General features: G+C 36.2%; 3 protein-coding genes across 19 annotated transcripts in view; 1 reads left to right on the top strand and 2 right to left on the bottom strand.

The window, feature by feature from the left end:
* The window catches only part of LOC139991132 (uncharacterized), a 28,092-nt gene extending 13,053 nt beyond the window's left edge, over window positions 1-15,039 (bottom strand). For 2 of the 15 annotated variants that reach the window (XM_072010953.1, XM_072010958.1), the window contains exons 1-25: window positions 14,521-15,038; window positions 13,229-13,407; window positions 12,914-13,121; window positions 12,621-12,794; window positions 12,320-12,544; window positions 11,986-12,229; window positions 11,770-11,887; window positions 10,733-11,658; window positions 8,907-10,647; window positions 8,668-8,829; window positions 8,456-8,585; window positions 8,160-8,374; window positions 7,931-8,055; window positions 7,000-7,242; window positions 4,954-5,089; window positions 4,767-4,870; window positions 4,015-4,693; window positions 3,753-3,932; window positions 3,445-3,657; window positions 3,084-3,368; window positions 2,445-2,990; window positions 2,172-2,344; window positions 1,477-1,629; window positions 356-734; window positions 78-265 (exon numbers count right to left, since the gene is read on the bottom strand). In XM_072010953.1, the coding sequence (XP_071867054.1) occupies window positions 78-265; window positions 356-734; window positions 1,477-1,629; window positions 2,172-2,344; window positions 2,445-2,990; window positions 3,084-3,368; window positions 3,445-3,657; window positions 3,753-3,932; window positions 4,015-4,693; window positions 4,767-4,870; window positions 4,954-5,089; window positions 7,000-7,242; window positions 7,931-8,055; window positions 8,160-8,374; window positions 8,456-8,585; window positions 8,668-8,829; window positions 8,907-10,647; window positions 10,733-11,658; window positions 11,770-11,887; window positions 11,986-12,229; window positions 12,320-12,544; window positions 12,621-12,794; window positions 12,914-13,121; window positions 13,229-13,382 (7,701 nt within the window). In that variant the 5' untranslated portion in view covers window positions 13,383-13,407; window positions 14,521-15,038. Of the gene's footprint in view, window positions 1-77; window positions 266-355; window positions 735-1,476; window positions 1,630-2,171; window positions 2,345-2,444; window positions 2,991-3,083; window positions 3,369-3,444; window positions 3,658-3,752; window positions 3,933-4,014; window positions 4,694-4,766; window positions 4,871-4,953; window positions 5,090-6,483; window positions 7,243-7,930; window positions 8,056-8,159; window positions 8,375-8,455; window positions 8,586-8,667; window positions 8,830-8,906; window positions 10,648-10,732; window positions 11,659-11,769; window positions 11,888-11,985; window positions 12,230-12,319; window positions 12,545-12,620; window positions 12,795-12,913; window positions 13,122-13,228; window positions 13,408-14,520 lie in introns of all 15 variants that reach the window. The other 13 variants (XM_072010963.1, XM_072010965.1, XM_072010959.1 and 10 more) reach the window with 12 other exon arrangements.
* A 420-nt stretch (window positions 15,040-15,459) lies between these two features.
* Window positions 15,460-19,331, bottom strand: Spag1 (Spag1 axonemal dynein assembly factor). The gene is made up of 11 exons (XM_072010184.1): window positions 19,239-19,331; window positions 18,206-18,376; window positions 17,784-18,054; window positions 17,489-17,699; window positions 17,239-17,403; window positions 17,039-17,166; window positions 16,860-16,963; window positions 16,144-16,795; window positions 15,967-16,090; window positions 15,735-15,905; window positions 15,460-15,651 (listed from the first exon to the last, which is right to left on the bottom strand). Exons 1-11 carry the CDS (start codon window positions 19,262-19,264, stop codon window positions 15,572-15,574), a joined length of 2,103 nt encoding a protein of 700 aa, XP_071866285.1. The 5' UTR covers window positions 19,265-19,331; the 3' UTR covers window positions 15,460-15,571.
* Window positions 19,277-22,452, top strand: part of LOC139990713 (ras-related and estrogen-regulated growth inhibitor) — an 85,029-nt gene continuing 81,853 nt past the window's right edge. Inside the window, exons 1-2 of one of the 3 annotated variants that reach the window (XM_072010178.1) lie at window positions 19,277-19,655; window positions 20,865-22,033. In XM_072010178.1, the coding sequence (XP_071866279.1) occupies window positions 21,973-22,033 (61 nt within the window). In that variant the 5' untranslated portion in view covers window positions 19,277-19,655; window positions 20,865-21,972. Of the gene's footprint in view, window positions 22,034-22,452 lie in introns of all 3 variants that reach the window. The other 2 variants (XM_072010176.1, XM_072010177.1) reach the window with 2 other exon arrangements.

The raw sequence follows: 22,452 nt of genomic DNA, 5'->3' as shown, positions 1-22,452 counted from the left end.
TTAACTGTAGCATGTCTGTATCGTTTAGAAGGCTACAAAAACGAAAACGCCGCAACATAAAAACATTCTATCCTTACTTTTCGTATTTTACGCAGCTTTTGTACCTCAGTTTCGTAATACTTCAACTGCTGTAACAACACTTGATGCTGATGGTTTAGCCATTGCTCGTACTGCAGTTGTATTTGACGGTCCTGTTCGTTCACGATATTTTCCGGTGGTGTAGGTGGAGCAGGAATTTGGGAGATATTAAACGTGGCAACCCTCGCTATAACAAATAAAAAAGTTTTACAATTTTATTCAACATTATAACATTATTTAAATAGTACACTTCACAAAAAGTATTCATGATACTAACGTTCCGGTGGAGTCTGTGTTGCAATCGGTTGTCTAGGGACCTGTGCTGCTACTTTTGTTGCATCCGGTACTGCTTGTTGCCAACTGGTACCTGGAGCGGATGATGGGCTTGATGTACAAGGTGGCCTAATTACAGGAACTCCTCCAGGTACTGATGTAATTCCTTGTGGAGGAGAAGCAAGGGGTGCAGAACCCAAAACATCTGCTTTAAATTGTTCTAACTCACTGTCACTTAGAAGTGGTCCTCCAGGAGTTGTATTGTCGCTTTGCTGCTGCTGCTGCTGTTGTTGCTGTTGCTGCTGCTGTTGTTGCTTTTCTTGTTCTCGTTTCTCTTGCTCCAACAACTCCTCCAACAATAATGGTTGTTCCTGTGAACACCACTACTGACAGCTTATCGAATCTCCAACTAGTCAATGGGTTATTATAGAACTATGTATGTGACTCAATGAATTAAAACAGTGATATATAATTAGATACTAAATTCGTATGTCATATAATATTATGTAGTGAGTAATTACATATTGGAACAAGGCACACTGATCATCCCAATAAAAAAAAAAAAAAAAAAAATACAAACATGCAAAATTTTACTCCTACAGCAATTATTAAGATAAATATTATTTAGACAAACTTATGGTATAAGAATATAAACATAAAATTATAATTATCATAAAGCAAAATAATATACATAATCTGATGAAGCCTAGTGTCTTTTTATTCAAAACATACATGCACACAAAAAGATGCAACATATTTTATTAATAGTATATATTATATGTAAGAATTATTGTATAAAATCTATAATCTTTTTAATCACTATTTTATAATCAGATATTATAAATTTCTATCTTCATAAAAATTTCACTTGTAGGGTGATGTAAACTTATACATATGTTACTATTTTCAATACGATACACACAGAACAAATTTTGGTGATACTAATATATTCTTTTCTCTGATTAAATTTATTAAATAATTTTTAATAAGAACAATGTATAAGGTAGGAAATAAAAATGGTGCAGAAATACTAAAAATAATCTAGAGGATAGAATCTTTGAATTTTGATATCATTGCAGGTGATACATTGTGCTGAATGCTGAAAAGTCCCCAAGTCTTGCTCACCTGCAGAAGCAAGGGTCTTCGGTGAGGGTGAGGTGTCATTGCGGGCGTACCAGTATGTACCACAGGGGCCATTGGTGGACCCGCCACCGGTACTGAATGCCCTATATGGACTGGGGGCCGCGTCATACCCCGCCCACCTGGGCACAGCCCCATCTAGACATGCACCAACACCAATGCATTGCAAACACCCAGGCGAAAACACCATTTTACCACAGCCAATACTTTTATATTAAATAAATTACTTGCCTACGTCCTACGTTCATAACAAATTCGAGATCTCCTGCTCTCACTTGTTATATTCAAAAAAACTCGATACTTCATATTACACAATTACATTAAAATTCAAAATGCTACAAAATTACAATTATTTGACATTGAAAATACAACATCCGCGCGTATACGTCAACAAATGTTTCGTAATGGATGTATCGTGTATAGAAATCTAGAGATAGAATAGAATTTATATGTAAGAAACTAAGATTGTTATATTTAATTTTCATTAGGAAAGTAAAGAACGATTTTAATAATACGTGTTATGTTTTTCATGAAGCGATCATTGCTTATCAAATTGCGAGATATTTAGTATTCTCGTGGTTAGAAGAAAGTGTTATTAAATATAATTGCATAAAAAATACTCAAGATTAAAGCGATGCAAAAACATCAGAACATCAAGAAGACGTGTAAGATGTACAAACCTGTATGGGTCCGGGATAAGGGGGTGGTGGTCCAGGATACGGAGGTGGAGGTGGCGGCGGCGGTGGTGCAAGGGGCATACGTGGGCCAATCATATGATTTACAGCAACTACCCTGCTAACATTTGGTACAGCTACTCTCATCCCAGCTACAACACGCTGTTGTTGTTGAGGTACTGCAATAATAAAATTTAATTAGAACCAATATTTAAAGTAACTTTTTACAAATTTTGTACCATTACGCAATCATGTGAATATATTTCAAGAATCGCTTACCTTGGATATGTGTTTGTGGTATTCTCTGAGGATGTCCAGGAAATGTGGACGGATAACTGACCGTAACGGTGTTAGTTGATGTAACAACGCCAACTGCTCCATCAGGCGAAAGCAAGCGAGTTCCTGGAGGCATAGGTCTGCCCATTGCCGCAGCTTGCTGCACGTGCTGATGCATTTGTTGTTGTACAACAACAGCTTGAGCATGTGATTGAGGCATAATCGTGGACGGTTGCTGTGGTGTTTGTGATGTTGCGGTAATAGGTGTTACTGTTTGTGCTTGTGTTGGAGCATTAGACGTTTCTGTCGGCGTTTGAACAGTAGCTGTCGTACACGTGTCACTTATGTCAGTGTGCACCGCACTCGTTGCGCCTAATTCTGTCGATTTTCGCTCCTCGTCCTTAATCTCCTTCTTTTGTTTTTCGTCCTTCGTCTCTACCTCAACTGGTTCTAAATCTAAATCAAGTATATTTGTTTTCTCACCACCAGTTATGTTGCCTAATTCGGGATCTGCGTATTCCAAAATATTAAAATCTGCTCCCATTTCAGCTGTAATGAAATAGAGAATTCAAGTTTATATTTATACTTTGTGTTACACAATTAATTACAATACATGAATTATAGTCTAAATATTTTACTTACCAAGCAGTTCATCATCATCATCGCCTAGGTCTCCTAATATTGCACTCACGCCCTCGACCTCAACCATCGGTGCTCCCTCTTGTTCTAATTTCTCAAGCTCTGCAGTGACGTTGTCAGGAATTTCTGATGGTTCAGAAGGACTAACAGTGGTTTCACTAACTGTTGCTGGTATCAGAGGTGCTCTTATACCAACTCCTTGCTGACCTAACATTCTAATTCCCTGATTTAGATTATCCTGGGATGTTCGTACTATCCGTTGCGTTATATTTTGCCCTTGATTGGGATCTGTAAATATGATATTTATTATAAACAATAATAATATATATAAGAATAATATGTATAATATAGAATGTATATTTACCTGGAAATCTTTGTTGTTGTAAAACGTCATAAGGTTCTGTAATAGTATTTCTTGCAGCTGGCATTCGTGTTTGCAAAGCTTGGTTTCCTTGAAAATGTTGTTGAGTTATAGTTGCAGCTACTTGTGGTCTTTGCAGAATCATTCTATTTCGTGGATCTATATTCTGTATCCTGGCATCTATATTTCCCGCTACAGGATGTCTTGTATTTATTCCTAAATACATGTTAAATATTATCAATAGAATAGGACATATAGAATATATTTCATAGCCATATTATAGCAACAAGATAAAAAATGCAGAATGTTACCAATTTGATTTCTTATCAAAACATTTGATTGGATGGGCATCCTAGGTCTAACAATACCAGGTGGTAGAGGATGCCTGAAAGTGCCTTCGCCAGTATTATTTGTCACTTGAGAATGTTGTGGAAGTTGTACATGACCCGTATCAAATTGTTGTTGATTGTTTTCTGTATTACTTTGACCTTCTAGAAATCAATATAAATATACATATAACTGATGTTTTAATAAAAATGAAATACTTTTTTTAATTTCTACTATATAACATACCTTGATTCCATGTAGTGCTCACAGGCTCTATTTTTTTATTAAACTGTTGTCTTTGTAACAGATCTCTTAATTGCCTGTTTACTTCTGGTTGTTGATTGAACACTTCAGGCTGTTGCGAATCTTGTCGAGGTTCTGTTCTTGGTGAGGAATAATTTGAAGCGGGAGAAGGAGTGGGAGGCTGGCTACTATAAGGATCAGGTGTACGAGATGGAGCATATACATGAGTAGAAGGACGAGTAGTAGGAGCATTAAACATAGGCCGCGGCGTACCTGGCGGTTGAGAAAAGACATCGCTTCTTGGGGACGTGGAATAGTTTGGTGTGCCACCGATTTGTGACCTAGATGTTTGAGAACCTTGAGAGTAAGCTTCGGTATTGTCAAAACGTTGAAAATGGTCCTGGGATTGTGATGAAGCTGGAGACTGTGGAAAATCGTGAGGAGACTGTGGTGCTTGCGGAGAAAATGGAGAGGGCGGTTGTGTAAAGTTATTTGGCATCCCTGGTCTAACCACAGTTCCAACTGGACGTGTCATGGTTGTACAGGGTTGATTAGGTAAACGTGGCATACCCTGGTGAGGGCTTTGAGGTGCTAAACCTCGTGTAACTTTTACGGGAGGAGTCGCAAATGTATTACGTGAACCAGGGGACTGTGAAGCTAGTGGTCCCATATGATTTCCATCCTACAAAATAATTTGTACATATTTATAAAAATTTATTATAATTTTTGTTTGTAACTATAAATTAAAATTATACCTGTGACGTGGAGACTTGTAATTGTGTCGTTAATCCAGTAGTATTGTCAGTATTTATTTGAGTTGTATTATCTTCACTTATTTGTCTATGGACTCTGTTGATAGCTATTGAGAAAATATTTGAAAGTTAAAAGTAAAATCTAATGTTTATTGCAGTATATAAATATATATAAATGAATATTATATACCATGTATACGTTGGTCATGAATAACTTGTTGCTGCATATGTGCTTGCTGTTGACGTAGTGCTTGCAATTGTTTCCATTGACGTTCTTGTTCAGCTTCTCTACTGGAACGATCTCTATTGGAAAGTCTCTCTTGTTCCTGTTAAACACAATTTTGTTAGATCTAAAGAATTAACTATAACAGAAGATCATTATATCCTTACAGTGCTTATTTTTAACATGTTATAATACGAATTATCTAATAGCTATAACATACTTTTATTTCGAAAATGTTCGATTATTTGATTAATAAAATAATTGAAGAATATAATGATCTGTTTTTCTTTTAAAGCAATATAAAATATACAATAAGGCAAATTGACAATCAGCCAAAGTGTACTTCAAATTTAACATTCAAATAAAGTAATGACATATTACTAAATTAATATAATTAGCAAAATCTTAATATTTCCGTATGTGCAACATAATTATAATAACCAGCCACCATCTAAAATAAGTATTATTTAATCAAAAGTTTGTATAAAAAACTCCTCTTTACCACACAGAACACCCATAAACATTTATCTTAGATTAATTTATAGTAGTTTCCATGCACTGCATCACTGAATATAGAAAATTATGTTTTATACTATTAAAGAAAGAAGATTGCTTTTTTTATGCATTTCAAATAAAAGAAGGAAAGTATATGCTATATTTATAATAAAAATCATTTACACATGATTGAGAACATAATTAATTATACTTTAAGTATAATGTTAGTGAATAAAAATTTAGATTAGTTATCAAATATCAATAAATAATAATAATTAATTATACAATTATAACATTGTATAAAAACAGTAAGTACAACAGCTTGTACTACTAAAGGTATAAGCGTCTGAAAATGTAAAAAGCAGCAGACGTTAGTAAAACTAACTATAATATTGTTGTACATGGGATATAATATACTACATTGCAACAAATATCTACCAATAACTTGTAATGCAATTCATAAAAAGCAATATACTTATATGGATAGATAGGAAGGAAGATATATTTGTATACTATATCTGTGGAATAACAAGGAACAGGAAAAAAGAAATAAAAATGTGCTACCAGTTGTCTTCAACATGCCATATACAATGTACTGAGATATGCAAAATAAAATATTTACAGTACTGCAATCTAGCATAATATATATTCAATAAACAATTGTATATATAATGAAAAATGTCTGATCAATCAAACTAAATAATATCCAATAAATGTAATACACTTTGATAGATGCAAAGGCAACAGAAGATTGCATGATTCATTGCATCAAACCAATGTTCTAAAACACTATTTATCATATCAGTACAATACATTAATGGTACAGGGTATTCTAGATTTTGAGTGTTTCAGATCCTTGGTAGGAATAACTAAAATGTCACTGTTGCATAACACAACAAGAATTCTAATGTCTCTGATCTAAAGACGGATAAAGGAACGCTAAATGTCGATCAGACATGTGGCACAAGGCAAGACACTAGAGGCACAGAATAGGTGGCTCACCATAGCCGGGGACTGTACAGGTACAGTGTGAATAATTGCAGTGGGTGGCGGATCGTAGTGCTCCTGGCTGAGGGAAGGAAGGGTGCGCATGATTTCAGATGGGGTGAGCACTCTAATCTGGTGGTCTACCGAGGATAATTGGCGAACAGGACCTACTCCCACCATAACGTTGGTAGTGGGGGATGCCTGAGAAATGCTCAGACTGTTAGCGATAGTACTGGTACTGATCGTAATGTGAGCAGGTGTAGGACGTTGCTGGGATGGTGATGTTTGATGCTGCCCTTCACCGGCGCCCGTGTTGCAGTAAGAAGAAGCAGTTGCTGATGTGCAAGGCGTGGCTGGCGACTGAGCTACTCTAGCCTGGCTACCGGATATCTCTTGGTGCGCCAGGCTGTTAATGGAATTAATAGAATTCACAGAACTGGGCCTGGGTGAAGAAGAAGGGGTCGTGGATGTTGGAGAAGGACTTGGGGAAGTAGATGTTAGCTGCTTCGGCGGTCCCTGCACCGCACACACCTCCGCATGATGATTACTGCTAACTGTTGATACTGTCACTCCTGTTGTCGACACAGTCATTCCATTCTTTTCCTGTGTCTTTTCACTGCCCACTGAGGTCAAAAGCCCAATCTGCCTTTGGTTGGAGGCCATAGCTACTACTGGAGAAACTTGAGCTGATGTCATAGTTGTTACAGGTTTGGTGATGATGGTAGGTGCACTTGTTGCAGTGACTGGGGTGGTGCTTGGTATATCCTTGGATATCTGTCGGTTCAAGGGGTGCCTCGTTCACACACTTACATTATAGTATTCATGGCTTATATATTTCGAAAATACATCATACAAAGGCAATAGTGTAAAATTCAATTCTTCGGAGGATTCTAAGGAACATGAGGGAACGCTATCGGGGAAAAGCTAGATTTAAATCAGTATTCCTAAAGTAACAAAAATGGGCATCTACGCTTCTAATGGAACATGATCTGACTGAAGATATGGATATTGTTCGAAAAATGGCGGTTCAAATTTAGAATGTAAGTAAAGAATGTTTCGACATGTGTATAATTAGGTAATAACATTCATGATGATGACTAACATAGAGGTAAAGCAATTACATATTATATCCAATATAAATGAGTAAGTAGACTTTAATATAACATATAATAAGTCAAGGAGATATATTATAAGTTAATGTAACTGTTCATGAATTTTTTATATTGCGTTTGGTTATATATCTATGTTTATACATTAACAGATTCCTTCTTTAAACAGATCATGTAAATGAAACCTCAATAGTTGTAAGTACAGGTATTGGACACAAAGGACAAGCTGTTAGTTTGACCTGTGTGTTAGCACAAGACATCTTTGAAGATGAAAATGGATACGTATCACATAAAGATTCACGCTTTTCTAGCACTTATGTTATCATTACGAGTATCTTAGAAATTACTCCTACCTGTTGAGTTTTTTTCATGCGAATTGCGGCTCTATTATCTCGTGCCAGTGTTAGGTACGGAGCTTTTTTATCGTTAGGTAATGCACGCCACTTCTTCAATATTTGTTTACACCTTTCTGACCAAGCTTAAATAATACAGGTAATACAATTAATATAATCTTTAAATTGAACTTACATTGGAAATAAAATTATATTAATTCAGAATAACAATAATAAAACGAATATATACCTGGATATTCTGTTTTCCACTCTGGGTGATTAAGATTTGCATAAAGAACAGAAGATATAGTTGCTCCCGAACCTAGAGCTTCATCGGCTTCCATTTTAAGATTACTTCTTTGGTTGTATGAAATTGTAGTATTGCCTGCTGATGAGGCACCCTCATCATCATGATTGACCCATGGACTTGGTGGTTCAGAAAAAGCTGGACTAAATTGTGGGCTACTACATGGAGAAAAATAAAAAGAAATAATTAAAATTTTATTTCATTTCTTAATTTTATGTTATATGTAAGTACCAACGTACTTGCTGTATTCCGAATGATAAGGAGATGGCGGTGGAAAACTCATTGGAGAATTCAGATTAGACTGACCAACAGGAGGCAATGTACCAGGTACTTGAGGTCTTTGAGGTATAGGCATTGTAGTTTGTATACCTAAATTATGTTTGCAATGAAATAGAAAGTATGTATTTTAAATAGTAATTTCTTATTAAAAAGTATGGTTAAATCAATTTACCAGGATGTGGTGAAGGAGATACAAGTGGTGTGGTAGAAGGTGCAGGGTGTGGAGGTTGAGCTTGAACAGGAAAAACTGATGATTCTTGAGATTCTTGAGATTCATCAGTTAAAACTCCTTTGAATATTTCTTCAATATCTTTACTGTCCATGTTAGGTAGCCCTAATAAAGACATAATTAATTTGATTGATGTTATTATAGTAAAATCTTAGAGAAAAAAGGAAAAAAAAATAACTTACCTGTATCTCGGACCATTGATTCCAAATTGAAATGTGGACTAAGAATATCAGTCAGTTCATCTTTAGTCGCCCCTGGTGTATCATCTAACTCATCTAACGCTTCGCTAGCTTTAGCTAAGTCTTCATCTGGTTCATTCATTATAGTATTAACAAGATCACTATCAAGTAAGTCACCTGAAATAGGCAAAATGTCACCAAGGGCTTCGGTATCACTACCTTCGTCATCCACGATTTCTTCACGTTTTATGGGTGGTTCTGGAGGTACTTTCTCTTCTTCTTTCTCTTGTTTAGCTTTGACTTGTTCCATTGCTTTTAATTCATCTTGAGATAACTGAATAGTATCTGCATTCCCAGATACATTTCGTTCGCTATCCGATTCGCTGCTGCTTTCTAATTCCTTTTCTTTGGTTGTATCCATAAGATCTTTACCAAAGAACGCCTCCTGCATGTAGAGAGGAAAACATTCAGAAAGTTTTGTCTTTGGTTTTCTTCTCTGTGGTTTTCTGCGTGGTTTGTCATCGTTCACGCCGACCACGGAATCTGATGGTTTTTCTGGATCCCCATCTTCTTCTTTATCCTTGCGAGTACCCCTTATTCTAACAATAAAACCTCCAATGCCTAATTTTTGCAAGTTACGTTGTCGTTTTCGTCTTAAAATTGGTATGCCATTTTCAGTTGTATAAATACTAAAACCTTCTGGTGGTGGTTGATCACCACGTGGTGTCCATACCATGCCTTCTTTGAGTACCTCTGTAGGTTCATCTTTAACATCTGTTAAATCTATTTTTCCTCCATTTTCTTCTAAAGAATTGTCTAAACTCCCACCAGCAACTACAGATTCTATAGTAGCCATTATATCTGCTTCTTTGTCAATTAAGGGATGCATTTTTCTTCTTTTCTTCCTTGTTTGTTGATGTTCTGATGTTAATGATTTTATATGATTCATACCAGCTTCAGATAAATAAACGCCATCAACCAAGTATTGTTGAGGGGAAGGTTTGTACAGTTCAGGACTGCGTGATGCTGGTGGCGGGGAACGAGGATATTTATTTGGTTGTGGTTTAGGTTGGTTACATAAAAGGTGGGGTGGTGGAACATCTCTTGGACGACAAAGTACACAAATATAGCCTTCCTCTGCGCATTTCTCTGCTTCTGCTTCGCTTTTAATCGAGTCACACGCGCAATGTAACCATCTTTCGCACTGAATGCACTGTATTATTAGATCTCCTTCAGTATATGTTTCTTGACATGATATGCAGGCAGTGTGAGATGCACAGGGACCACACTGTGTATAATTTTTCTGCCAGCTACTATTAAATCCTGGATCATTTGAACCACATGTTTGGCAGTGTGCACACCATTTACACTTCCATGTACCATGTGGCACATAATCCAGTGGTGGATCCATGCAATAAATATGATAACTGATATCACAATCATCACATAAAATCAAACGACCTTCGTCGTTTCTTTCACCACAACCTTCGCATACTGTACAATCAAGGCACCGCCAACCCTTTTGTAATATTACTTTAGTAACTTTGACATTAGCGCAATAAGGGTGATAACATTGACCACATTGTGCACAAGCAATTAGACACCCCTCTTGGTCAGTACCAATTGCACCACACATTACACAAATATCTTGGGTTAATACAAATTTATCTTTTGCAGAACATAATACGAGTCTATTTTCAATCCCTGGTTCATCTTCTTTTGAAAATGAGTCTGACATTGGTCTCTGAAATAATTGATAGATGATTAAATTAACAATCACATTAATACATTTTTGTAAAAGAGAAAAAAAATAGTGCAAAGAACCATACCTGCAATCCTACACCAGGTACACCAAAGATACCTCTCATTTTTGCTTTGGGCCCTCTTTTCCTCCCAAATTCTGTCATCTTTTGTCGCTTTTGATATCCAAGTTTACCAATTCCTTTCGGGCGGCCAATTATTCCACCTCCGAGTCCTAAGCGCTTCTTCGCAATTTTAGTTGCACAGAATGGTTTTCCTTTTCCAAGACCTATAGAATACAGTGCTTCCTCTGATCCTCCCTGATAATCAAATTCTGACGAATCTCCATCACCATACAGACTTTCTTGTGACGCACTTAAACTCAAATCTCCACCATAATCGTCAATATTATCTTTTCTTTTCACAAGTGCCATATTTTTGCAGTGTAGACAAACATATTCATAATCAGGTTTAACGTCTTTACGATGTTGGTGAGTTAATGGATCAGCCTCAGGGTCACAGGTACCATGAACAAATTTTTTACATGCACTACATTGAACCATTTCCCTATATGCGGCAGCCCGATATGCCTTTCTACAAAGAGGACACGAAAAACCTTTGTTCCTTTGTTGGTAACACGAATCACATACAGTGTAATGGGAATGCCACCGTGATGAAAGACCAGCGCCTGGTGTACGTGAACCACAGTCTGTACATACACGGCAGCACTTACACTTCCAACCATATTTAGGTATAGATGTAACAATTGGTCGTAAACAACTAGGATGGTATGCTTTTTCACAACGTTCACACAACATTACTTTTGAAACATCTTCTGGTTGACGGCACACTTGACATACTCTGCAAGATACACATTGCCAGCCAGCTCGTACATCAGATAGTAGTGCTAAACCGACACAACTACCATGGTAATGTTGGGTGCAGATGGAACACATTACTAGGTTGGAAACATCTCCCATCCCACAGCAATGCACACAAGTAATGTCACCGTTCACTAAAAAATAGAATATATAAATATGTACACCTAATATATATAAATATTGTACACAAATTCCATACATATTGTACACAAACTGTATCAAAGAAACTACCATATAGCACTTACACAAAAGTGGAACTTGTCCCAAGTGTTGACTACAAAAGAGGGACAAACTCTTTGTATCCTGGAAACAACTTGAAGCTGCAGCACACGGAAAATGAAAATAACGATTGCACGATGCCACCTTTTAAAAAAAAAAAGTATTTTATGATTTAATATGGAATTAATTATATTTATATAATGAAAATCTGCAAAAAATTGTAAAAAAGAAGAAACACTGACTTTGCAAGAAATTCCAGCTCCATAACGAGAACAACAAGCGCAACGTCTTGATGAAGCTTGTACTACCGCTGGGCTTAATATTTCTGTTGTTAGCTCTTGAGTGTTGCTTGACCATACTGCACAAGATTGATGAACATAATAGTGCCCAGTTGACTCAAATAACGTTCCTATTTCCGGTTCTTCCGCATATCCTACTATGGATAATTCTTCCACTGGTTCCGAAAAATTTGTTAGACTAGTATTTCTATAAAAAATAGTTTTTTTTATAAACAACTTAGACAACACTAAAGCAACTTGATAACATATATAATTATTCATTATAATTTTCAAATACCTGCACTTAGCTAGACTCTTTTGCCTACGACAAGTCACAGCACCAGGACCTGCTGTTCTCGGACTTTTGTCTCCAGTAGATATATCAACAAGGTGATCGGTTGTTTCATCACGATTAGTTGACTTTTCAGGGGTAAAACCTTCAGGACAGGTAAATCTTAACAACTCACCCTGACCTAATTGACTTCTTTCACCCAAATTACATAAAGCGCATACTTTCCCTGGCCTAGAAATTAAAATAATTATTAACTTACAGTTTCAGTTAATATAGAAATAAAAACTGAAACATTAAATATTTTTACCATTGTTCTGGAAAATATGGTGGTTCTTCTGGTGCTGGCATGCATCTCTCAGTGTTAGATGTCTCTCCATCAGGAGTAGCATCTTCACCAAGACGAAGAGGACTTGGGGATTCTGAATGTGTATCATCATCTTTACTTTTAGTACGACGTGGTACACCTCTTGCATATCCAAGACTAAACAAATAAAATAATAAATATAATAACATAAAAAACATAAATATTCATATATTATGTACAAGACAACTTAATAGAGAAAGTTATATTTATGCATTTCAGTCTAATAAAATACTAACCCTTTTCCTCTAGTAGTTCCTCTTCCAAAAGGTCTACGAGTACTTCCACCACGTGTAATTCCAGGTGGCCGTTCTTTTCTAGGTCTACCTGGACCCCGCCTAATATTTAAAGGTTTACCTCCAGGGAGTGGAAATTTCTGGTACCGTAAAGGATCATGAAAAGCTTCATCTGGGGTTACTGCAAGAGAAACAAACTTTTGTGCTTCCTCTGAAATGACATATAATTTTTATAATGATATTATGTATTGAAACGTTATGGTGTGTAAACCATTAATATTATAAATTTATCAAAATATAGTAAAAATATATACTCACTATTACCAGGAGTTGTTGGTATAGGGCCAAGTAATTGATCTGAATTTGCTGGTGATACAGGAATCCCTGTTGTTTCTTCATCTTCGTCTTCACCATCAGAGGCTTCATCTAGTTCCATTTCTTCCTCACCCTCAAGACGCTCCTCATCATCCATGGCACCTCTACGTTGCTATGTAGTCCTAAGTAAGTAAAACATATATCAAAAAACCATTATTTATGTTTTAAATGTATATCTACGTCATAATCACATTGAAGAATTATATTATAATTTGTAAAACTATTTTCCTATGAAAGTTAATACAATATCTCCTCAAATTATCCATATGTTAGCCTATTGAATATTAAAACGAATATAGTAACATCTTTGAATACATATGTTAATTACATAAATTAAATTCTTTTATTGTATTCAAAAGTACTATAGCTCATAAATTATCTTCAAGAAACATTTTGTATGTGTGTATATATATATATATATATATATATATATATCTTTATATAGTAGTGATAATAGATGGGTAAGTTCATAATGATATATTATTATATATAGTAATTATAATAACATTTAAGAGAATACATTAGGAAAAAAACTGAAGTAAATGTCATATTACATATAATAGATAGATTAACTTCGACCTTGACTATATCCCCAACTTTAAATTTCATATTTCTATGCTTATTGAAATAAAACATCATATATCATTGCAGATATGCACTTTGAAATATTAAAAATCATTAATTAAATGTAAGGTACATAGTCCCATGATCAAAAATTTACATTTTCCTTGACATTAAATATATCTTACTGAACATGACACAAACAAACCTCTAAAATAATAAAAACTAACAGGAAAAAGAAATTCTCTTTATCCATAACCTTTTGATTAATATTCGATCATATTTTAAACCATTTTTATAAATATTTTTACTATAGATATCCAACATTTTGTGAAAGAATATCATATTTTACACGAAGATGTCCTGAGCACAATCACATAACATTCATAAAATTCGAATGATTATTTAATCTGCCATCCATTTTTCACTCATCAAGACTCCGAAAAATAATTTATAAGTGAAAACTTTCAAGTCTGTTGGAGTGTTACCGATAATTCATGTACGAGCGTGGTGCAAAACACATCAATCATTTTTCTTACGTGTCAATGGTTATTCCTATAGCCGTATCATAGATTACTATGGTAATATTCTTTTTCATAGAAAAATATCGGTCTCGCTCAAAACTGTATTTCACTGTTAATAAAAACATTGACTCGTCTTTGGTCCGAACTCACATAGTTTTTAATCTCTTTACAGTATAGACCTCAGTCAGCTACAGCAGGATGGCGTGCCGCTCGACAATCGGCGGTCATTACACAGTGGGGAATACCGAGGCACTATAATCACCGAAAAACGCCACTTTTCATCACCAAAAATCACAAACTGTTCTTGTCACTAATAACGGTATCATCACATACGAGACATTGTTTTGCTGTTGGTTTCCCGCGTGCACACTTAACTTAGACTAAATAAGGCAGGGTAGAATTTTGTTGGCACGGCCTTTACGGCGACAGTACGCCATTGCTATGTCAGAGTTTGCAGGCTATAAACATACCCGGGCCGCCCGTAACCACGCCGGATCACGTACCTTCCAGTTACTGTTGTCTCCTTAGCAGTTTCATGGTGGCTTTGCACGCGGAATTATCGGGATCCTCGTCGAAATTCGCACGGCTCATCCAAGTAAACATCTTGTAGTAACAGAAAAAAATGTCATAAGCTGCTTGAACGGAAGAGTACGCAACTGACGAAGCGCTAAAGTCACGGAGTCCGGATGTCGGAATAAAACCAGAGTGCACACTCGCTTAGGTGCTCACATGTGCTGCCACCATCGTCTAATACCCGAAAACGTGTAGGAACCATTAATACAGGGAATCGAAGAAGGGATACACCAATAAAATTTTATTAACACAATAAGTGTATTAATATTTGATTTTATTTTGATTTTGTATTTACAGAAAACGAAGTAGATCTCTGCGTATCAGGAATATCTCGGAACTTGTAGAAATAATTAGTAACTTGTTTTAGTAAAAATATTTTTTATTTTGGTACACGCAAATTAAGATACAAATTTATTAATAATTTTGATAGTTTAGATAATGTTATATTTAATCGCGAAATATAATTCGCTAATAATTAACTATGTCTAATTATTGATACAATTGAAAACAAAAGTATCATAGTGTATTTTCTTATGTATTATTACTAGAACATATAAAGTTGGTAGTCATTGTATAAATGTCACTGTAAAATTCAAAATATCTTATTCTGCGTATACACGTAATATTCTTAGATGCAATAAATTTGTCGCAGTGACGAAATTCCTGATGCTCCGTGTTCTTCTAGGAAATTGAGTATATTTTTGATAACTGTAAAACAAAAGTAAGTGTCATAATAATGATATAAATATTATGTCTTCGTATACAATATTAAATTTTCATTGCGAATATACCTCGTTTATCTTCCCTGCTCATAAACATATTCACAATTGAAAAACGGTTCACTTGGCAAAATGATTTCAAAAAATTACTCAGCAGCTCCGTGTCACTGGAAGTACAAAAGTAACGTTCCAAACAATGTAAGATAGTACTAAACATATTTCCATCCAATTCATTGCCTAAAACTAAAATATTTTTTATAGCAAAAAATTATATAAACTTGGTACATTTTATTAGGATACGAACTTGAATTTAATTTATTGACGTCTAGTGATCTCAGTAATTGAGCGTATACTTCTAAGTCAGTATCATTTTTCAATGATCGCCACATGCGCATAAATTCATATCCATTTTCGATTTTTCCAAACTTCTGAAAATAAATTTACGTTAACTACAAGCTTTTTTTTGTTATTAGTTTTATACCTTCGGAATATATTTTTCCGGTTTACTAGTTTTATTTTTATATTTATCCGCCACTTTTACCTTCTTGTTCGAATTACCACTTTGTTCGCTATTTTTATTCAAATTTTTAGCATTTGGCACTTCTGCTTGTTTATCAGTGTTCGTTTGACTTTTGTTCGTGTCTTCTGTATTCTCATTTGCAACCTTTTTGTTCGATTTAATTCTAACATTCGCGTACTTATTGTTACTAGGCTCATTAGGTAATTCTTCAATAATAACTGAACTAGTTCGTGCAGGTCTTGTAAAAGAAAAAATTGATTTCTGTTTTGTGTTTAAAACAGGATTACTCTTCTCTCTAGGTATATTGGAAGAAGAATTTGAAGAGTTTTTGGTCGGCACAGTGTTCAAATTAATCACTTTTTGAGCACTATTAGATTCCTTTGAAGTTTTAATTGTTTCATTTCTGTTATCGTCCTCAAAACAATATTCACCTTTAATATGTGGTCTTGGACTTAAACAATGCGACGGACCCGGCGCCCTGTCGCAAAAACATATGCAATCCTCTAAATTGAATTGCGAGCCAAATAGCGAAAAAAAATTTCTACATATTTCAATTTCGTCTGACCGTGATCTTTTATTTGTGTCTCCTGTTTGTTCTTCTTTGATAGTCATTCTAAAAAATATCAGAATTATATAATTTTTGGGTTCTCATAATTAAATATGTTTCTTTATCTTACCTTACTGTTTTAGATTCATGTAGTTTCCTCAATCTTTTTACGCCAGCAATCGCTGATGTATCGTTTGGTGCTAATTTCAAAGCAGCTTCGTAGTCTGCCAATGCCTAATAATTATACATATTTTTATTTAATACAAGCTTTTATAATCAAGGAAAAAATTAGTGGATATATTTAAATACCTGAGATAAATCTCCAAGATGTTCTAAACTTAGAGCTCGACGAAGAAGGGCTTTAATATTCGTATGTTCCTTGCTAAGTACTGTGTTACAGTCATTAAGAGCATCTTCGTACCGTTGAAGCTTAATATCTGAAAAAAAAATATAATCGTATTTGACTGTAATTTTTTTCTTAACGAAATGAATGAAATAAATTTTCTTACAGGTAATCGCGCGATTGGTGTAGCACGCAATTATGTTTGAATTAATTTTTATGCTAGTATCGTAATGTTTCAACGCTTCCTCGTAGTCTCCAGCTTTGTAAGCCTCGTTACCCTTTTCCTTTTCCTGCTCAGCCATTAAATTCAATTCAGTTCCTGTCATTGTAGCTAATAATAACACATTTTCTTTAATACAATATTTTAAATAATTAGAGGATTATTTTATATAAGATAAGTAATTTCGTGAACATACTTTTATCAAGAATAATACTTTTTCCCACTTGCTGTTTTTTAAGTATTTGTTTTTGTTTCTGCTGTAATTTTTTCGCTTCAACCTTTTGCTGTTCATCTTGTATATCTATTTTATTCAATTCGGTGTCAACGTCATAATTATCCCAAGCAGCGTAATCACACGAAGTAATTCGTTTGTCTTTAGCACTTCTAAAGTTTCTTAGAGAATATTTCTAATTGAATTAAAAAAACAGGATGGAAATATTTTTAAATGAAATTACGCGTTGATCTTAGTACAAATAATTAAATATACATACCTTTGCACATTGCTCTTGAAATTTTCGGATATCTGGCGTGAAAAGATTTGATATTGTAACTTTACCTTCTTCTAAGCTCTTTTCTCGGATCTGCATTTCAGATATCCAATCGTTCATATTCTTATCAATTTCCTTACATTCGTCCGGTTCTAACATGCTACGTTTAAGAATAGGTTCAGACTTTCTTAATAGTATACTAATTGGTTTAATAACGCTCAAGCGTTTCTCCGCATACTTCAGTAAATCTGGATAGTGTCCTTCTTCACCGGAACTATCAAAAAAACATAAAAAACTTCTTTGTTACTAAAATTTATACATAAAAACGTATTTGAAATTAAAAACATTGAAAATTAAGTATACAGATAAAAGTTTATTAAGGAAACGATTTTTGAAAACGCCGCCGATTTATAATTTCTACTTACCGCAGTATAGTTACTATGTGCTCCAACTTTTTTGTGTTCTCACATTTGGAAATATATTCATACGAAAGATGCTCGACCGGTATATCATATCTTTGGAGCAAAGATCTTTGTGCAGATTTCGCATTGCGAATAACGTCCGCATCAGACTCAACCATGATACCACGCAAGATACTGTTCATAGGAAAAAATATATTTCTGTTAGAACCTAATTAGTTGCGTTACCATGGATACACATATACTAAATTCTTAGTTTCATATAGATGTATAGTTTATCTACTAGGTATGTTCACATATTAGGCTCAATCGATAAGACAGGAAATCTTCTTTATGATGCGTTTCCAACGAAAGATCACCGATGAATTAAATGAATGCATGTACAGCAACGTATGCATGCATTCATTCGATCATTCGGTACCTATTTATCATTAGGTACCATTTGGTACCTAATGTTTCATTAGTTTAAAAACCTAATACAAGTAGTTTAATAGACAGATAGTAAACTATTCAGTATCATCTAGTCTTAGAACTTTTATCCACGTGAAATACGTATTTGTTCAATTCAAAACGATTTAAGTACACGAAACTTTTATAATGGATTATATAGGTTACAAAGAAACATTCTCAATTACTAGCAATTTGAAGGTACATCTTGAAAGTTAGTGACTGCAAAAAATACTTGCACATAACCTTATTTTTCAATGAAGCATTTTTTTTTTTCACGCTCTACGTTTCATTTCTACAATACCAAACTTTTGGAGTGGAACTACTAAATAATACGAAATTTAATATATTTGGACCAAATTAGTATGTAAATACTATAATAAATGCAATTGTGTACGTGTAGGTATATTTTGTAGCCACTGTACATGTTCTGATAATATACTTTACCCTAAAATAGTAGCGATAATAACGCGAATTCTATTTCAGACTATTTTTGATAAGAAGTCGCTTCCATCCAAATTGATAACGTGAGCGTGATAATTGGAAGCAAAAAATTTGCTGTAGTTATACGAGCGAGCGCCTGCGTAGTTACCTGTACTGGCGGACACGCGCTTGCATACTAGCGCTCGCGCATCGGTCTCCGGCAGTCCGCTCCGCTTACCTGTTAACACGGCAGTCATCTTGTAGCATGGAGCGGTACGCCATGCCGTGGCCGAGGCGTGCAGTGGGCACATTGGAGAGTGCATATTAGACAGTGCGAAGCGCTCAGACTCGAGCATTCGCCGGCGAGCGCTCGGTGAGTTAGGTGCAGAGGTGTTTATGCGTATCGTGTGTTCGCTCGCTCTCGTTCGCGTATACATATTCTCATCAGTGAATTTCGCCTCGTTTCGTCGCGTATCATTACGGTAAACAGTATCAAACGTACACGAGCAACGGTAGACCACATAACGGCCAATCAAATCGTGAAATTATTCATCAAGTGAATTTATTGTCACAAGTGGAATACCAGGTATTTATTCATGCGAATATTCCTACGTTTCGTATCTTCTTACGTAGAATCGTATCGAATGGTATTATCGAAAGCAGGCAAACACGAGTAACATCTGTTCGCTGTTTAATATTTACATATCGTGCTCGGCCTTCTGGAGGTCGCGTCGATAGGGAATTTAATGGGAGTCCATTACGCTTGATTTATGGTCTGAAAATGTAATTCAAGATAGCGCTTTCGTTTGAATACAAACCTCTTCTCGCTTGGATTACGCCTGCAGCGTGTAAGACTGTGCGCATCTGTCATCGGACGGGCACCGTATAGTAGCTATCAGCGATAAAATATTTAACCTGTAAATGAGCTCGGTCGGTGTACGGTTATCTGTAAAGGACACGCCGAGAAGTGAAACCACGCACGATTTTCCGGTCGTCAATAAATAAATATCAAAGTACAGTACATTCACGCGTAGTATTCCCGAATATTTGAATTTCATTTCGCGACAAGGTTATATGCAGCAAAGAACAATATGTTATTTCATTTTCGCGATCGTATGATGTACGACGGATGCTAGAGTGTGTTATCTAATCTACGTGATTTAAACCGGCAAAGAAACGAAACATAAATTGATACACGACACCATTTACGGGACCGACACGAAATCTCGTAACTCTCGTGAAAATATAATTCGACGATCGTGCGATATGTCTCTCGTGGTCTGAAAATACGCGAGTATTCGCGCCGGATTCTCATGCGCGCCAGGTTTCGTAAAATTCTAACACGACTTTTACCAGTGTTCGCGTGTGAAACGGTGATTTGTCAGCGGTTTCGTTCGATATAGAAAAAGTAAAAAGCGGAAGACAGAAAAAGAAAGAGAAAGAAAGACGCGTACCGGAAAAATTCGATGAAAGAAAAAAAAAAAAGAAGAAAAAGAAATTCGAGCGGCGCGACGCAGGAATTGCAGGAGAGCACGTGGGCGGTGCTTGAAGTCTAGTTCTGCGCGCCTCTCGCTTCCAGTATTCGTCTGCCCGTCCGAGGGAGCGCGAGTGTTACTCCGTTGTAGCAGTTGCGCGCGCGCGCGCGCCTTCTAGCCTTTTTTCGTAATCCGGACGAGAGGCCGACGTTGGCGGCGCCAAGCGAGAAGAGAAGATGAGGAGGGAGGCCGTCGACCCGTTATAAATGGAACTAGCAAGACAGCATTTCTTGAATCGTTTCTTCTGTTATTATTCGCAGCGTGTCGGCGCACTAGCCCGCATGTTTGTCCGCGGCGTGACCAGAACCTGCACATCCGCCGATATTATTATCGCCGTGGTCCAAAGGATGCAGTCGAATCGTGGCGACCGTGGAAAGTGAAGTTTTCGAAAGGAAAAAAGAGAAATCGAAGGAGCGAGAAATCGACGGACAGAAAGTGGCATTTTTTGATGACCAAGCGACCAGTGTGAAACTCTCGACGGGCACGAATTATAGTGGCGCCTTTTTAGTGAGCGCGAAAGAGAAGAAATTTCAAAATTCGAGATATGCCCGTGGCGACATACGGTGTACAATTCTGGAAGTTCGCAAACGGTGATAAGTGGACAAAGTTCGAAGATCGTGTTTTACCTGTTGTTCGGTCGATAATATACGGCGAGTCTCGGTTTCGCAGTTGCACGCTCGTTTAAATTGCCTGTCACAATTCGAGACGCTCGGTGCCGACTTGTTCGCGAGAAGATTGCGACGGTCGAGCCAGTGAATCACATCTGAGAGCGACATTTCGAAAGATCGATGTGTCGTCGGGTCTAAAAAGGTGGCTCTTACTCAACGCCGTTTATCGCGCCATTGGGGAGCGCGTGCTTGGAATGAATGCCGCGTTTTCAACCGCTATGTGAAGTTGTCCCTACAGTTTGAACGTGATTAGTGGATGCGCTACAAGAGACCGAGTGTCACCGGTTGCTTTGCAATGTGAGTAAATAGAAACTTCGTGTAGAGACAGAAGAACCGAGGAACAAATCAAACAACCACTCTTTAGAGGTTTTGTTGTCGTTTGAATATCGTTGACCCGATGTGAATGTATTCGAAGGAAATATTCGCGTCACTTCTATAAAGGTTAGTTACGATATTTTTGTCTGTGAACGTTTACATTTTTCGACAAAATATATTTCTCGAGAATCGTTTAGTGTCGGGGTTCGTATATGTAAACGTTTATTCGCGATCCTTCTCTCGTGTATGTGTGTGATGTGAATGGACTTTAATACGGTCGAAACGAAAGAAACTGTAGGTCGAGTGAAAAGTAACACGAACAGTGTTAATCGGACAGCATATGATGTGCAAGCGCGGCTCGAACGACACCTAACATCCACGTCTGATGACAAACGTGAACAGGATCAGGGTGGTCGTCCTCGGCGGCCCCAGAGTCGGGAAATCAGGTAACCTAAAAACTTTTTACCTCAATTCTTTAGTTCGTCGCGCGCAACACGAACTTTAGTGGCGCTGTCAATCATAACGTAGGAAGTAACTGTATGAAGCGAGCTGATTAACATCAGGATTCAATTAGCAAAATACGATTAGTTTCTTTTAACCCTTTGTATTCGAGAACTTTTTCGGTCGGGCGTAGCAGCTACACCGGATGATTTAGCGTTTACGTGACGCGTGTCCTAAGGCTAGCGTAAAATGATTTTATATACAAATTAACTTACAAAAACATTATATTCTAATAATTTATCTATATTTACATCTTTGAAAATATGATTTTGTAATATTAACTTCTGTATTTTTTTTTTTTTTATGATAATTTATAAAGCATTCACCAAGATGCATTCTTGAATATAATTGATCACATTTTTCT

Source organism: Bombus fervidus, chromosome 9 (genome assembly GCF_041682495.2).
Source record: "Bombus fervidus isolate BK054 chromosome 9, iyBomFerv1, whole genome shotgun sequence".
Classification (NCBI taxonomy): domain Eukaryota; kingdom Metazoa; phylum Arthropoda; class Insecta; order Hymenoptera; family Apidae; genus Bombus; species Bombus fervidus.
Note: the sequence above shows the minus strand (reverse complement) of the source record. Positions and strands in the feature narration are given on the sequence as shown.